This window comes from Colossoma macropomum, unplaced genomic scaffold, assembly GCF_904425465.1.
Source record: "Colossoma macropomum unplaced genomic scaffold, Colossoma_macropomum, whole genome shotgun sequence".
Lineage (NCBI taxonomy): Eukaryota > Metazoa > Chordata > Actinopteri > Characiformes > Serrasalmidae > Colossoma > Colossoma macropomum.
The window spans coordinates 13,910,440-13,928,760 of NW_023494787.1; the positions used below are offsets into that span (position 1 = coordinate 13,910,440).

Sequence of the window (18,321 nt, forward strand, 5' to 3'; positions counted from 1 at the left end):
TGGCAGCCTGTTGGACAAACCTGGGTTGGGCAGATGCAGGTAGAACACTACCTTCTGGCGCCAACAATAAAGTTTGGTGGAGGAAGGATAATGATCTGGGCCTGTTTTTCAGGGTTTGGGCCCCTTAGTTTCAGTGGAGGGTGATGTTAATGCTACAGCATATAAAGACATTTTAGACTCTTCCATGCTTCCAACTTTGTGGCAACAATTTGTGGAAGGTCCTTTTCTGTCCCAGCATGAGTGAGCTCCATAAAGACATTGTTTGACAAGTTTCATGTGGAGGAACTCCACTGGCCTGCACAGAAGCCTGATCTCAACTCCTTGAACACCTTTAAGATGAACTGGACGTTTGCCAGCCAGGACATCCAAAATCAGTGCCTCACAAATAATCTTTTCTCTGAATGAGCAGAGATTCAATGCTTCAAAATCTTCTCAGAGTGGAGGCTGTTATAGCTGCAAAGGTGTGCCAACTCTGTATTACTGCCCATGGTTTTGGAATGGGATGTCCAACAAGCTCACATAGGTGTGATGGGATGGATTCCACATACTTTTGTCCATATAGCATTGTTTTACAAAACATTGTACTCAAGTGGAAACAATGCATATATTTCTTTCAAGTAAATAAAATGCAGTCAAAAATCAAAACAGTGTTTAGAGTCTGCAGCAAGTCTGTGACCAAAGCCTCACTAAGTAGAGCATGGGAACCTGATACAGTCAACCACTGTTTGACCTTGTTTCCAGAAATAGTCCAGCACAGCATTAACCCAAAATCCACATCATTCTAACCTTAGTGACCGTGAGCTGAGCCAGGCTTGATTGCTGATGCTCATTAGAGACAAGAATCAGAGCACACACTGTCCAAGCCCTGCTTAACTCTGATTGGTGGATGTAACACAACATGTGCTTAGTGTGGACATGAGTTATTAGACTCTTAGAGTCTTTTTTTTCTTGACATATCAGGGCAATAGGCTACTATTAAAGTGTCATCCAAGTGTGGTGTACTTTGATAATGACCATGAAAATTCTTACAAAAAGGACTCTTCAGCCTTCTGTGACCTGCATAATTCAGGGCAATGCATATGACAAAAAAAGTTAAGAACAAGCTGTAGGGTCTATTTTTAATGCTTGGTGGCAGAAGGTCAACGTATTTTCAGCCACTGAATCAGCCGTAAGTGCTCTTAATGAACACCTTCAGCTCAGGCTATTCAGAAATCCAATACAAGGACACCAGCCATGCGTCAGCCATTCAAACAATGCCATCATCTTTATACTGACTGAATGAAGTTCATCATGGAGTGGTAGTGCCACAGCACTTATCAGGTAAGTGCCGCCGAAGCCTCATGGGCAGCCTGCATACAAATCAGTCATTTCCATTCATTAGCTCATGCTTAACTTTTGGCGAAAGCTCATAATTATTTGATTGGAGACTGTCTGGACCCACATGCATTGTACCTGCGTGTTTCTTGCCCAAAAGCCCAGTGCCCATGGAGGTTTGCTGGCAGGCTGTGCGGCTCTGATAACAGAAGAAAGCCAGTCAATAAAACTACTGTGAGCATCTGGAAAAAAAAGAAACAGAAAAAAAAGCATGACATTTTGCCCAAAAAAAAACACGAAGCATGCAATTTGGCAAGGAAATCTGGTTGGCTGCCTTTTGGGAGAAAATCTCTTAGAGCACTTTTGAAATGATAAGAAAGACATGAGGAGGCAATTTCATGTGATGTCAGCCAAAATGTATTCTCATAAAACCCATGGCTAAGGCATGCTTAGAAATCCTCCTTACTGGGTCATGCACATGGGTCAAATGCAAGAGACTATTAACGGTACAGTTGGAATTTAGCAGGATTCCTATTTCCTATTTAAGCCTGTGGGTTGCAGAAACAAGAATTTTAGGGTAAGATTGATCAGAACCGAATATTTAAACATGCTACACTATCAAGAAATTCATGTATGAGCTTAAATATAAATATAAGGTTTCAGTCAGTTTTCAGTTGCTCACAGTTCTTAGTACTGGTAAAAGATTAACAACAGAGACCTTCACCAGACATTCATTATATTAATCATTAATTAGACTGTAATTGTTCTGCTTTGCTCCACCAGACTAATGTGGTCAAATGATCTTATGCATAAATTAAACCAATAAAATAAATGTGCTGCGTTCACCACCTTCAGTTCTGGCAGTATGTCAGATATCACTCAAAATTAAAAAGCAAGTATTGGTTGATTTATATATTGATCTATTGATTGGCTTGCTTTTGTACAAGACCTTAAGAGTTTTGGTCTGAATCTTAAGATTTATAGTTCAGCCCTTTTAAACAGACAGATAAGAAAAAAAGAACGCAGAAAATGTATGATCTCATTAGCTAGCATACTTAAGCACAGCGGGGAACACTCAGAGACTTCTAGGCCTTCATTGAAGGCGTAATGGTTTCTGAGAACTTAAAAATGCATATCTGTAATTTTAGTTCAGTTTTATTTAATAGAGTAATCATACTTGTGTTTAAACTCTGCAAATATGATGGTAATACTCTTATTTCATTGTTAAGCTTTGGTTAAGCTAATCTTGAAACTCCCTACTCAAATTGGTTCAATCAGAATATATTTTTTCTCCGTGATATCTAGATAGATATAGCTAGCTCTCCCATTGGATAGGACTTCAGGAGCTGGACAGAAGGCCTACATGTTAGATTACCTACCAACGTAATGAGGAAGAGACAGTGGGGCACATTTTGTTTAGTTTAATGAGTGAGACAAACTTCATGAGAAAAAAAATAGTACTCTAGGCCTTCTGGAAGTTCTAGATATCTCACTGACTTTGAATATGAGCTGTAGTCTAACAAGGTTTCAGTCAAGTTTTGGCCCAAACTGAAGGTCTAGCTCTAACAGTCATAGTTCACCACTGATAAACTGTGATAAATGTTATTCTAAATTTACAGCTTGTATGTCAGGAATGTGAAATTCCACTCTGTGTCTGTGTTTAGCATGTTTCTGCCAAACTCTAAATCCAGAAATCCAACAGTGTTCAGTTCAGTACCGAATGATCTATAGCCAAGCAGACATATATACTGGTTTCAGACATGCAATCAATATGACAGAACAATCAGTTTTGCATCCAACACTGTCTCCATCACCTACAGTGTTTCTGTATCATCAAGCAATAAGTAGAACACACACACACACACATACATATAACACAATATCTATATATAATATATATATATATATAGATATATATATATATATATATACACACACACACACACACACTCTCCATAAAGTGTTGCAGTAAATAGAGCTATTAAGTAAAGGGAGCCATTCAGTACCTGATACTCTATTTAAATACAAAATTTTAAAGGGAGATGTTTTATTGTTTTCCCATCAAGTAGACTAATTAGTCCTACACTGTTAAAAATAAAGGTTCTGTGCAGGTACATTTTTCATTCATCAAGGTACAAACAATGTAAATATTCCCTCAAAGGTACAACAGTGGTTTTAACGTCCAACTGTATGTCTTAAATAAGTTTTTCCATGTGAGAAGTACATATTTGTATCTTTTCATAACTTAATGTTTTAAAAGAGAACAATAAAATAAAGAGCCTGGAGACGAGACGGGGTGTGTGGAGTCTTAAAAAATATCATTTTAATGGATTATGGTACAGTTATGTTCCCTGACTAAGGGTACTGAGATATACCCTTGAGGGTACCACCCCAGTGAGAGTGCAGTGTTTTTGTTTGACTAAGATTCTGACAGTTGACTAACTAGATTTCTTTCTTTCTTTACTTACTTATTTATTCACCTATTTGTAAGGCCTTCAGTTTAGGCTGTAAATATCAAAACAAACAAACAAGCAAACAAACAAACAAACAAAACCCACCTCTGCCATAATGCTAATATTTGATAGCGCCACCCCTTTGGATTTTATAATAGTATGCTAGCATTAAGCTAATAGTGGTGTACATTAACATTTTTTGGTCTCTTCTAGATAAAACACAGATATGTAAAGCTTGTAAAACACATCACACATGTTTTATTTGAAGTTTGTAGTGGACATTAACATGTATTTGACCTTGCATGTAGCAGTTCTACAGTGGCTCTTTCAGAAAAAGCCCTGGTATAGAGCTGCCACTGCTTTCTGTTTCTAATAACTGATTGTGTCTGTCCAACTACAGCCTGGTTTCACAGTCAGTGATGTATCTAGAGCTTCTAGAAGACCTAGGGTGAAATTTTTCTCACAAAAGTGGTCTTATTTTAAATCTAAACATGATTGGTTGATTTTTCTGGCACTTCCTAATTATTTCAGGAGTTAATCTAACACTTAAGACCTTCAGTCCAGCAAAGGACAAAGATGGTTTTCATTGTACTGGAAACTGGTGGGGGTTCCAGTCTCTGTGTCTCTCTCTGAGGTCAGTGGGGATAGTAGTGGTGGTGCGCAGTCTGTCAGCCTACCCTGAACATGACTGTGACTGCTGCCCAGAGTGACAGCGGCAGATTTACTCAGTGTGTCTGCGGTCACTGGGTTTAACACTAAACACAAGCAGCAAGTCAAATTGGGTCAGAGTGAAAGCCCTTAATGCATGGACACACAGAGACGCTGAGCCATAGCTTGTTGTGTCTGTGTTGTTGTCGTGTCGTGTCTGTACAGTTGGCAGATGAATGGGTAAACCGAGGTCATCCAGCAGAGAGATGGGACTAAGAAAACACCATATAAAAACATAAATACATTTACATGCATTGATCTGAAGGTAGAGCTGCATTCATTCTGTAATGTAAGATTCTCAGATTACAATACATAAAAGAAACATATGATTATTTTTAATGTTTATATATAGCTGTGCATCCAACATTTCTAGTGAAATGAAGGATATTAATAGGGAGTTTGTCCTCCTTTGCTGCAGTAACAGCCTCTACTCTTCTGGGAAGGCCTTACACTAGATGTTGGAAAATTGCTGTGATTTGATGGCATTCAGCCACAAGAGCATTAGTGAGGTCAGCTACTGATGTTAGATGATTATGGATCATAAGCGCCACTCCAACTCATTCCAAAGATATTGGATGGAGCTTAATCACTCTACTTATTCTAATAATAGTTGTTTTCTGATATATATATATATATATATATATATATATATATATATATATATATATATAATATATATATATACACACACACATGCAATACAACAGAATGGGGGGAGTGTGGTATCATGTATAACATCACAGCTACGATTTGGTTGCAGCCATGATGCTTTTATAGTGACTATTCTTTCCATCAAAAAGGATTGTAGTAAAGTTGTTTTTGTTTTGGACATTTGTTAGATTTTCAGCTTTTTCTCTCATGAAAACAAACATCCAAAACTAATCAAATCTACATTTTCTCACTCCAGAAGTACAGAGAATAAACTACAGCCATACATATTTGAAAAATGCCCATCTATAAAATTTGCTGAATATAATTTTTGGGAAAAACAGCTACAAGAAAGCAAAATGACATCAAATCATTTGTAGTAAAGAAAGTTACTTCCTTAAGGCCTACTACAAATCCCAGTTGAAGGAAGCCACTCTAGTGTTTTGATATGATTTTGCTTTCTTTTAGCTAAATATATTGGAAAATAATTTCGAAAAAACAGATTTATGCACTTTTTAGGCAATCTCCTAATGACTAAAGCAATAAGGAATGGTGTTTCTGGACCAGCAAAATTTACTGACAGATATTTTTGCTAAATATTTGGTTGTATTTTGTTCTCTGTCTTCTCAGGAGTGACAAAATGTAGGTTTGATCATTTTTGTGTGTTTATTTCAAGAGAAATAAAGAACATAAAATTGAAAATCCAACAAATGTGTAACATGAGACCAGCTTTAACTAGTTGTTATGGATGTAGCCATAACAATTTCACAATATCAGGTTCAGCTGAGCTTTTTTAACAGATGAACTTGAATGTGTTTTTGTTCCAGTCAGTCTGTAAAACATTTTGCAGGTGATTTTTGGAAGAATTGTATTGTATTTTTTTCTCCCTAATTCCAGTTGTTTAGTTGTTTGAAAAAGGTGGCTTAAGGGCAACGACAGGTTCCAAATTTGATATATAGTCTTGCTATTCTATAGAATCTGGCCAAAGGTCAAATATTATCTTATAGAACTGTTCTAATATTTTAATTTTATTTTTCTGGTTGTGTTAAAGTAGAAACATACTAAAAGTTAACTGCAAAGTAATCTTTATTTAGCACCTGATACTCAGTGGAGTGATACAGTTGTTGTGAAAAAAGTCTGTTATTTGTGATCTAGACTGCTTCTCAACCAGATGACATTGTGCTGTCAGAACTAACTGCTGTATAATGTGATTCAATATAAGTATATTGCATTGGACTTTTGATAAAGGGCAATATACATCATAAATATCTATAAATTGTACATGAAATATGCAAACTTAACGAATTTTCTAATAATGACAAAACCAAGCAGATTATTAGATACAAAATACTCAGGTTGGGATACTCATGCAAAAGAAATAATAACATCTACAAAGATTGGTACAAATGCCTGAGATATTTGGTTAAAAGTAACTTGTCTTATGACCTTAAATGTCACCCTCATGACTTTTCTAACATTTTTAGCTCATTTGTTACAGAACAACTTGCTTATCAAGCTTAGATAAGTCAACACTGCCCAAGGCTTTTTTTAACAGTGAATTGCAGCTTCCTTCTTAGTAAATAAACTAAATTGTGCAAACAAATCATGTTTTCATCATATTCTTCACTATTCATATTGAATTCATAATTTTGCTATTACATGTCACAAGCTGTTTAAGTGAAGCCAGAATGTTTACTGACCCATTTATGTAATAAACAATAAAAGATATTCCAGTGATTTCAGTGCAACTCTGTTTCTGCATAAACAACTAAAGAAATATGACCTAAGAATGGGTTAGAATTAAAAATAAAGATTTCTGACATAAAAGGCACAGCAAGTGTTTAGCATAAAGCTGACAAGTTTATTTTTAATCCAAATAAAAAACACCAAAGTACAGCATAATAAAGTACATTGATTATGACTTTTATAGCACAGTTCAAGCTTGTGCTGATGTGGGGGTTGTTATCCTAAGTAATTTCTAACTTTGTGGGAATAAATTGCTCTGATATCACTGATGAAACAGGTGAAGTTGGCATTATTTTGGTGTAGTTTAACCAGATATGCTGGATTCAAGGCCTCAGAGGCCCTAAAAAACACTCAATCTACAGCAGACTGAAAACATGACTCTCCTGTGGATTCTCGCCTGGCTCACCTTCATCGGCACAGGTTATGGTATGTAAACCAACTAAATGCAACTTTTTAATTGGCAGTATTGTCTTCTTTCTCATGGTATGGTGTCCTGTCAGTTTTAACTATTTTTATTGGCAGAAAGGTCTTAGCTGGGGTACCAGACTAACCCTACTACCTATACTGGGCAGCAGCAATAGAGAATGATGTCCACAGTGGATATTCACAGCAATGGCAAATACATCAGTTCACCTGTGTATAAGAAGGCAATGGTTAATCACTTCTGTACCTTACCAAGAAAACCACATGGGTAGATGCAATAGAATGATATAGAATGAATATGGGAAGATGGAAAAAGAGAATTCAAATCTGCACAAACAACATCACAGTCGGAGCTTGAAATGTATGGAGTATGGAAATTATGATGGGGTGGCAAAGGGGTGACATGGAGATTTGGCAGGGTGGCATGTTAATGTCTTTTTAAATCTTTTTAAAGAGATTTATTTAGTACAGATTTATGAAACAACTTCAAAAAACAGCAAAACAAGAAAATAATAACTTTGTACTAATAATAATTTTGCATATTTCACTGCACTGAATGTATCAGTTCCAAAGTGTGTCCACTGTAATGAGACAGAAGTGGACTACATTACATGCTTAACCAAAACAATTTTCTAGGCTGGCCAAAAGCTCTAAAGAGGTTGCAATTTGCAACTGAAATCCAGACTCACAAATTAAACTTCACATACTTTTTCTAATTATGCCTTGAGATGAATTCAACTGTAGTGAAACTCTGAATGCTAACTGAAGACCAAATGCAGCTCTAATATAGTTCTTGCTATTCTTTTTACTCATTTGTTTAGCTTGAGTGTGCATTTGTCAGCTACTTCCAAAATATATTGTAACAACTTTAATGATGGGTGGAGGAAGGATGCCGGGGGCAGGTGTGAAGACGGAGAGCTTTTTATTATTATTTATACACAATGCGAAAAGCACTCGGCTTTTCAGCCCAGAGACAAATTAAGACAAGACGCTTGCTGGGACTTTTCAGTCCTTTCTTCCTTTCTTTCTTTCTTTCTTTCTTTCTTTCTAGTTCAGTTCAGTTCAGTTCAGTTCAGCTCAGCTCAGCTCTCACGCCTTCATGGGTCTCCTTCTTGCTCTGGGCTCTGCCACCTACTAAAGAAAGAGATGACTTTAAGTAGGCTGGCAGAAACAAGGCACAGGTGAACATCATCAGCTACTCAGCCCGTTGGTTCAGCCCAACCGGCTTCTCCGTCCTGCATTCGACGCTTGGCCACACTCCCTTCTCCACATATATGTAGGACTGTTATGGTGTTGTTATGGTATTTAATCGGGTAAATCAGAAGTCCTTGAACCTTTTGACTGGAGGTCAATATTGATACCAAACTAGCAGAAAAAGTGGATGGATGGAGGACACATGAGGTAGCCTATGTAAAAAATTAATTGGTCATCTAAAAAAATTCCACTTCACAGCACACAGGTTGAGAACCACGGGTCTCATAGCAGGCTAACCACTAAGCCTAAGCCAAATAACATAGGCTACAGTATCAACATTAGCATGCCAGAGAATTTCATGTGAGCAGCAGAGCTGATGAGAGCAAAACAGTTTAGAGGCTTAAAAATTGCACTTACTGTTTGTAAACTGCACTGTCGTTTCACTGAAAAGTTGTGTCCTGCTGGCCCGGGGTCCTGGTGCTTGCACATGTTGCAGTCAGAGTGTGTAGTTTGGTTTGCTTTATGTTCCTACAATTGCAAAACAACTCTCCCCTTAAGGCAAAGTGGGACAGATCAGATGTAATTGGTAGGAATAAACATGCTGGCCAAACACCCACCCCACCGCAAGATGGAAGCCAATGACATGGCAAAAATTTTGAGGTATCATCTGGTGTGGCCTATCAGATCATAAGGAAGGCTCTGGCCACCCTAGCCACCCCTTTAAAAACTGCACATCTATGAATCATGCTAAGCTGGAAGCAGTGAAGATGGAAATGGATTGTCTTCACATCAACATCCTGGGAATCAGCAAACATAAACTGACCTGATTAGAATGTATCAGTAAGGAAACTATTCAGGCCATTCACAGCCAAGAAGAAATGGAGTGGCTTTCACTGTCAATAAAGATGTCAAGGCCTTTACTGGAAATAATGGTGTGAATGATCGACTGATGTCAGTGCGATTGCATGTGCAACCGATCAACATTACCGTCATACAAATTTATGCCCCAACAATAGATGCAAGTGAAGAAGACATTGAAAGGTTTTATGATGAACTTCAGGCTAAAATTGATAGGATCTGAAAACAAGAAGGAGGGAAGTATTCTTGGGCAACATGGCCTCTGAAACTGGAATGAAACAGAAGAATGGCTAATTCATGTCTGTGAATCAATCATTTTTTTATTACTAACACACTTTTCAAGCAACTAAATCAATGTCTGTTCAACAGGACATGAACAGGCAGAGTTCAGCGAAACCTAATAGACTGCATTCTTATAAGAGATGAAAGAGTTCTATTTTAATTGCATAGTCATGGCCTGGAGCTGATTGTGGAACAGATCACAAACATCTAATGTGCGAGTCTAAACTGAAAGTCAGAAAAACAATCAAACCATCAGATTTCCAAAATATGACTTGGAGAACATACCACCTTTTTTTTTTCAAGGAAAACATCAGGAACCAATTTCAGATACTAGATATAAATGATAGAGAACCAGAAGAGCTATGGACAGAGCTCAAACTTGAGAAGAATGAAGCCAAAATCAAGGAGGATAAAGAGCTTTTAAGAGAAACAACCCCTGAATTCCAGGAAGGACAAGGACCAGTACTACAACAACATCTGGAAAGACACTGAAAATAGAAACAAACATGGAAAAACATGTTTTGCAAAAAGATATGTGAGATCAGTAATAAATTTCAGCCTCAAGTTGGTAAGATAAGAGACATCAACAGACAAGTCATAACTGTACAGTACTTTTGCATATAACAGTTTGAATTTCTTCAAAATAAATTTTATAAAAATTTGAGCTTCAGACTTTGAGGTCATGGTGACACTGTCGCTCAATTAAGACAGTAATGTTGATGAAAATGATTTATGCTCATTAAGTGAGGTATTGTTCGTGTGATATTTTAAGTTTATGGTGTCCCAGCTTTCCCCACTGTGATCCCTGGATATGGCAAGATCATAGGCGGTGGAGAGGTACTGCCCCACTCCTGGCCCTGGCAGGCGTCTCTACATGTAAGACTGACCTCTTATTTTTCTCTTTTGCTCTCTCAGTTACTGAACTCACTTAATGTAATTAAATGCATGCCAAAGAATTTCTTTAACTGTCATAGTAAGGTTTTGTGATCAAGTCTGTGGTGTTTTATAGTTAAATATGTGCATTTTGTGTGGAATTTTGGGACATCATTTACGCAACAGGCAGATTATGCTGTATCAAACACGTTATTGTATGACTGCTATAATATTGATGTAACAATATTGTAATAATATGTCAAAACATGTATTGTCATCAGCTTTTATTAAAAGTTTTCTATTATTTAAATGTTAAAAGAGTTGAGTTTTAATATATGTGAACCAGAGCAAAGGCAACATGTCTAAACTTAACTAGTGGTAAGGTCAGTTAACATTAGCATAGCTTGCTAATGCTAACTAGCTACTTAAAAGAATGCTGGCTTATCTAGTACAACCGATGTAAAGAAAAGCATAAGATATTCAGGTTCAAAGACGTTTTATTATTTATTTTTTATAAGTTATTTATTTATTTTTTCACATGCATGTCATTATATAGCGGGATTTAATGTTGATGATTTCACTTAGTAAGTACCTTTTTTTGTATCTAATTGCCACTGCTACAATAATTTTAGCTAGCTATGGGATTCAGTGTCTATGGGATTTGCAGTGACCTGTTAGCACCAAACTAACGGGGGTGTACATTTGCTTTCCCACTTGGGGATTTAAACGGTATAGCTCTAACTTAAATACTGACCTTTGGAGCTTGTATGAGATGACATATTTTCCTTTGTTTATTACAGTTTTTAAGCGACGCTTTTAGTTAGCAAAACCTAAAGCCTGAGTGTTGTTAATAGAAGAGCCTATTAGCCTATTAGCTTTTGAAAGAACAAGTGTACTAAAATGATATTATATATATATATATATATATATATATATATATATATATATATATATATATATATATATATATATGTGTGTGTGTGTGTGTGTGTGTGTGTATATTTAACAGCACTACACTTCTGTTAATACATAGTCTATATAGTATTAATAGTACAGTTTTGTACTGTAAACAAACATTACAGTATGAGTGCCTGAAATACACGCTGTCAGTCAGTTGCTGTAAATTTACAGTGTAATTTTTACACTAAATACTTTAATAATTGAATGTGCTCTAGTATTTCAACTTCTCTTCCCAGGATTCTACTGGCTTTTACTTCTGTAGCGGCTCCCTCATCAATCTGTACTGGGTGCTGACAGCTGCTCACTGTAATGTCAGGTAACAACAGAAGAAACCGCCCTAAAATTTGAAGAAAAACAGAAAATGCTATGTATAACTCAAATAAAATCATCATAAAATCAATCAGCTTGTGCAATAGTACATTTTAATTTAATTCTCATTTAATTCTCAGTTGCAATGGCACAAGAAAGTTATCTAAAGGTTTAATTGTACTTATTTTATGCCTGGTCTTGACTGAAAATAAGTAATCTCAGTCTTTTGTTTGTTTGTTTTTTTGGCATTTTTAAACTATAAACTAACAAACGAAACCTATTCTGATGATTCCCATACATCAAAATATTGAACTAGAAAGATATTTTGAATATCTTGATTTGCAGAACATCCACCCGTGTTGTCCTGGGTGCACAGTACCTCTCGTCTAATGCTCAGAGTATTCAGACCCTGCCAGTCGCGAAGGTTTGTATCTTATAAAGAAACAGAATTAATCATGTTCAGTCGCAAAGTGTTGGAAAGAGAATGAGATATTGTTAGCAAATTCATATGTGAGATTCAAATAAAAATGATTGATCAGCCAATACATAAGATATAGAATTATTCACCTGAAACCTCTTCTTCCCTCTCACCAATACAGGTTTTCACGTCCCCTACCTACAATCCATCCACCCTCAGCAATGACATCGCCCTGATCAAGCTGGCCTCTCCTGCCCAGCTCAGCAACAATGTGTCTCCTGTGTGTTTGCCTGAGACCAGCGACAACTTCCCACCTGGCACGTCATGTGTCACATCTGGTCGGACCAGATATAATGGTAACAGATTAGCCTACACTGTATCTGAATGAGGCTTTGGCTGTGTTCACACTGCAGGAAGAAGTCTGCAGTGTCTGTGAACAGCAAAAAACACACAGTTTCAATTCCAATCGGGCCTCTTTGGCTACACTCAGACAGCAGGTAAACATAGCCCAGATCTGAGTTACTGTCCAAATCAGATTTTTTTGTTTGGTCATTCACATTAGCAGGGATGCAGGAAGGTTATTTATGGTGACATCCCACATAAATAAAAGTAATGCATGGCCATGACTTAGCAAGGCAAGGGAATGAGATAATTGAGTCATGTCCATGACTTAAGGTGTGGGAATGAGATCCTAATGCATGGCCACAACTTAGTAAGGCGTGGGAATGAGATAATTAAGCCTTGACCACAGCTTCATAAGGCATGAGCTCATTCCCACGAATTAATTCAGTTGTGTCGACAGCTTATTAAGGCATGGGAATGAGATCCTAATGCATGGCCATGACTGAGTAAGGCATGGGAATGAGATAATTAAGCCTTGACCACAGCTTAATACAGTATGATCTCATTCCTACGCCTTACTAAATTGTGGCCATGACTTAGTTATCTCATTCCCAGGCCTTACTAAGTTGTGGCCATGCATTATTTTTATTCATACGGGATGTCACCAGCAGGGCTCTGCAGTTATGTAAGTTGGGGTGCTGAAGTTTTGATCAGCATGTATGTGACTTGAGCGAAGACATCATGCAGAATGTTGATGTTTTACATCAAACAGAATGTGTCGTACAGTGCTATAATGAGGCTAGAGATGACAATATACACACATAACTGAAACATCAGACGACCGGCTCACGTACTCTCTCACTCTCTCGTTCTAGATTAACTTTATAATCTGGGTGGTCAGTCAGATTGTTGATATGTGGCAGGGTAACCGATTGGCCATAGTTTTTGAAAATATTAAAAAACAAACTCAAACTCTTAAACAAGCACATATGAGTCTTTACTACACTCAAATTACAATAAAGTATTAATATTATTATTATTCTTTTTTTACCATTTGCAGTCCTGTAATCAGGGGATGTTGCAGCCCCTTATAATGGTTGAGGCAGGGAGGTGGGATGCAAATGCGAGTTGCTTTTATTCAAATTAGAGTTAGAGTCCAGAATCTGAGTAGAAGAAGATTGAAAAACGGACGAGTCCATGACAAAAACGAAAACAAACAAGAAGAACGCAAACAAGAGACAAGGAAACTTCCACAAATACATCCACAATGCAAGACAAAGACTGAACAAACACAGGGGTATAAATACACTGAGGGAAAATAAGAAACACCTGGGACTAATGAGGGGCGGAACACAGACAGGTGGAGCAGATAACAAGGGGGCAGGACCAGGGAGGAGACACAGAACAACAACAAAAGCACATGGTATAAGAAAACAAAAGGGACATGGCTACAACAGAGGGGAAGAAACAAACACTCAGAGGGACAAAGGAAGAATCCTTGACACCCCTTTAGGACCCCCAATTCTGGTGTCCCTGTACATTAGCTTTTTAAAGTGGCCTATATCTGGCATCAGTCTGAACAGATCACAATCCTGAACTGACCTGCATGCACACAAGAACACACTCATCCAAACAACACAGCCGTCCTCTACATTTCCTTAAGATTCATAGACTCCTTTCATGTGACATTGAATTTTAACGTGTGCAAACTGATACTGTAAACTTGGAGAACAAGCTGCAGACACCTGCACAGCCTCGCTAGCCAGGGTTTACAGAAAAGAATCAAAATGATGAATTTCTGTGCTTGTGAAGCTGTGAGGCTCAGTTTCTTTCGTTTACTTGCTGCGAAGAAGAATACTTGCAAAGAAAAGCAAACTCAGTTTGAAACCAATAAAATATATTGCATAAAGAGACTTGGTCTAAATGAGGCTCCTTTGACCCTTTTGTTTTGTTTTGAATTGCTGTTAATTTGATTTTTTCCCAGCAGAAACAGTTTCTGCTTATTTGTTTACACCATCTTTACTTCTCTTGCTTGTCCTCCAAAGCAAAAGAATGTTTGAAGCATAATTATAGTAACCCTAGTAACATAGTGGCATTGCTAGTATTGCATATGTATCAGAATTCAGTACCACATATGAAAGGTTACGTTCACATCTCCAGACAGAAGTAGAATAAATCCATTTTTGTGCCCTAATGTGACACAAATCTTTTCAAATCAGATCTGAGCCACTTTCCCCTCTTTCACATGTGGCCCTAGATCAGATGCATGTCTGATTTATGACCCTGTGACCTTACTCAGAACGGTCAGATCAGAATTCATGTGTTTTGTTGTTGTTTTTTAATTGCCCATGCACCATCATTTGTCATTGTTATGGCAGCAGCGTCTAACCTGAAATTAGTGTCAGTAAACACTACAAAGAGGAACACATCTGACCCTTTTTCACCTTCGTCTTGCTCTAATGATGAGCAGCTGAGAGCTGTTCAAAGCAAATTATCTTCGTGATGAAGGCTTGTTTTGCTGGTTAAGTTGTTTGTTGTCTCTGACGCATGTGGTTCATTCATGTGATGTTATTCATTAGGATGTGTGCATGCAGGTCATTTCAGGACACAAGTTCATTCCCACATGACAAATTTGAGTCACACACCTGCACAAATGTGAACCAGCACGTTCAGATCTGAGCAAAAGAATCTGAATTAAACAGTGAGGTCTGTATTGTGAATGGATATAAAAGTGGCCCAAATCTGAACTGAAACTGTCAGATTCAATGTGTTTTTGCTGTTCACACTGTCACACAAAAAACAAATCTGTGTCCCATAAAGAAAATTACTGGATTGCTATTCTTCTTCACAGCAGGTACATGAAAGAAACTGAGCTCACTTTCTTTGCTGGAGGGGCTTCCATAATTAAAACAAGCAAAGAAATTGACCATTTTTACTATTTTCTATAAACATTCACAGCTCATTATTATTCTTAAGGAAAGGTAGAGAGAGGGCAGGGAAGTGGCTTGCAGTGGTTGGTATAGTGTGGTGGGTAACAACTGTGCCTTCTATGCTGTAGACTGGCGTTCAGTCCCCTGCCTAGGCAAGCACTTTAAACTATACTAATAGTTCCTTTGGCAAGACTCCTAACACTACCTTCGCCTACCTGTGTAAAATAGTCATAAATGCACATGGATGGGTGCATTGAAATGACCCGCATGTACACATCAAACTCAGTAACATCAAGTGAATTAATCACATGCATCACGTGCATCATCAGCAAAGAAACTAACGAGCAGAACGAGTCTTCACTGCGAAGATAATTAACTCTAAACAGTTCTCAGTTTCATTGTTAGAGTGAGACGAAGGCAAAAAGGGTAAAAAAAGTGAAAAAAAGCACATGAATTCCAATCTGAGTGTTCACATTAAGGTTGCATGGCCACAAATCAGATACGTATCCGATCTAGGACCACATATGAAAGTGGCTCGGGTCGTATTTGAAAAGATCAGATTTGCGTGTCCACACATCCCTGAAAACATCAGATCTGAGTCACATTAGGGCAACAAATTGGAGTTGTGCCACTTCAACCTGGTAATGTGAATGTAGCCCAAACACCAAAATCAGATTTGGGCCACTTTTACCTTCAGTGTGAACGTAGACTTTGGGTGTATATCAAACGAAACTGTGGTCTTTTTGTAGACTTTTATATAAATGCTTATATTAGTGTTTAGTGCTACATTTTTCTAGACCAACTTTATTCCAAAATGTGAAATTTCAAATCTTTCTTTCCATTTCAGCTGGAAACACTCCTGATCATCTGCAGCAGGCTGCTCTGCGTCTGGTGACGATCGTGAACTGCCCTCTTAACTGGAGCTCTGATTTGATCTGCGCCGAAGCTTCTTCGTGCATGGTAACATGGATCAGTATCAGTATCAGAGCAAAACTGGGGAGGAGGGTGACTCGAGAGAATAAAAACAAGGTGTAAAAGAACCAAAGGGCAACATCACCCATGCTTGTGACTCCTCTCCCAGGTTGACTCTGGTGGCCCTCTGGCCTGTCAGAAGTCTGGAGTCTGGACCTTGGCGGGTGTTGCAACCTGGGGTAGCAGCATCTGCAGTTCAGCCACACCTGGAGTGTATACTCGTGTCAGCAAGTTTCGCACATGGATTGACCGCATCATCGCTGCTAACTAAAGCTTTCAGAGCCATAGTGACTTGAACCAGTTATCTTCAACCTGATGAATAAAAAAAGAGATCATTTCAGTGCACATCCTAGTGTTCTTTTCTTTATTTAATTTTGGTGTCAACCTGTTCATTTTAGTGATAATATACTTAAGCACAAGTAAAAGAGTTCATTATTGAAAAGTAAATCAGAAGGAAATCATCTTGAGTAACTGAATTACTATTTTTGAGAATCCGCAATCACAACCTGAAAACATTTCACGTCACTTGTTGATATCATTGGACCATTATCCCTCCTCCACCAAACTTTACTGTTGGCACTATGCATTCTGGTAGGCAGTGTTCTCCTGGCATCCACCAAACCCAGATTCATCCATCAAACTGTCAGATCGTGAAGCGTGATTTATCTCTTCAGAGAACGTTTCCACTGTTCCTGTGCCCAGTGGCGGCGTGCTTTACACCACGCCAGCTGACACTTGCCATTGCAAATAGTGATCTCAGGCTTATGAGAAGCTGCTCGGCAATGAGAAGCGATTTCATGAAGCTCCCAATGCACAGCTTTTGTGCTGATGTTGCCTCCAGAGGCAGTTTGGAACTCATAGTCTAGCTCTTCATAGCTTTTGTTGCTCTTAGATGCTTCCATTTCACAATAATAGCACTTACAGTTGCCCAGGGCAGCTCTAGCGGGACTCGTAACAAAGGTGGCATCCTATTACAGAGCCACCTTTAAAGTCACTGAGCTTTTCAGCATGACCCATTCTATGTTTGTCTACAGCGATACAGCTATGTGCTTGATTTGTATACACCCGTTAGCGATGGGTTTGGCTAAAACTGCTCAACTCAGTAATTAGGAGCCATATAGAGTAATCCACACACACAGCACACACTGATACATACAAAATTCCCACAACAGAGCAAGTCTCCTCACACAGTCTCTGCTCGATGTATTATTAATCTGCTTCCTCATGACCTCATTACCTGGCTGCTATCCTCTGAACTCCCAACAACCACACTGTATACAGTGTTTGGTCAGAAATGAAACTGACCCTCTGCCAGAATCCTACAGAGAGCTTCAAAATAATCTCTGAGCTGCCTGATATTTGGGGTGAGACTGAATTTTTGGATGTGTGTGTAGAGGCTGGGGTTTTGAGCCAAACTTCATAGTGCATTCATCAAGACAAAATTCCTGTGTGTAACATACTTGGTGAAATAAAGTGATTCTGATTCTGATTCTGATCTTTAACGAAGCCCAAACATTGACTGAGGAATCTGATGATCTGACACACGCTCGCCTGCCGTCCCAAGTGGAAAAGGCCCGGTAGCCCCCAGCGAGGCCTAGGGCAAGGTGAGTGTATCCAGTCTCATTACGTCTCCACATCACACCACACCACACACACCCTGCTCCACATTCTCCGTTCAATTACTCAGGGTCAGACAAGACCACATCAGCCTGCGTTATTTACCATAATAGTCCAGCTGATGAGACTTGCTCAGGCCTATTTGAGTTGCAGAAAGCATAATTGATGACAGGTCAAAATGAGTGGCAAACACTCTGTTAATAACCTGTGCATGTTTTCAAGGTTTGTAAGCTTGAATATCTCCTCTCCTGCTGGCTCTGACCAGCGCTGAGCT

General features: G+C 38.4%; 1 protein-coding gene across 2 annotated transcripts; it reads left to right on the forward strand.

Annotated features, from left to right (window-relative positions):
• The first annotated feature begins 7,095 nt into the window (after nucleotides 1-7,095).
• On the forward strand, nucleotides 7,096-16,775 carry LOC118805043 (chymotrypsinogen 2-like). Of its 2 annotated transcripts, none has more exons than XM_036565646.1 (7): nucleotides 7,096-7,295; nucleotides 10,414-10,502; nucleotides 11,696-11,775; nucleotides 12,114-12,192; nucleotides 12,368-12,542; nucleotides 16,306-16,418; nucleotides 16,540-16,775. In XM_036565646.1, exons 1-7 carry the CDS (start codon nucleotides 7,244-7,246, stop codon nucleotides 16,699-16,701), a joined length of 750 nt encoding a protein of 249 aa, XP_036421539.1. In that variant the 5' UTR covers nucleotides 7,096-7,243; the 3' UTR covers nucleotides 16,702-16,775. The 2 variants fall into 2 exon arrangements, with proteins under 2 accessions (XP_036421539.1, XP_036421538.1); XM_036565645.1 differs by having other exon boundaries at nucleotides 7,100-7,295; nucleotides 10,399-10,502.
• Nucleotides 16,776-18,321: the final 1,546 nt, after the last annotated feature.

Excerpts from the sequence above, each read along its gene's own strand:
- LOC118805043 (XM_036565645.1), top strand. The coding sequence starts at position 7,244 with ATGACTCTCCTGTGGATTCTCGCCTGGCTCACCTTCATCGGCACAGGT. Across the intron at positions 12,193-12,367 it reads AGACCCTGCCAGTCGCGAAG|GTTTTCACGTCCCCTACCTA; the intron begins GTTTGTATCTTA and ends TCACCAATACAG. Across the intron at positions 16,419-16,539 it reads CCGAAGCTTCTTCGTGCATG|GTTGACTCTGGTGGCCCTCT; the intron begins GTAACATGGATC and ends CTCCTCTCCCAG.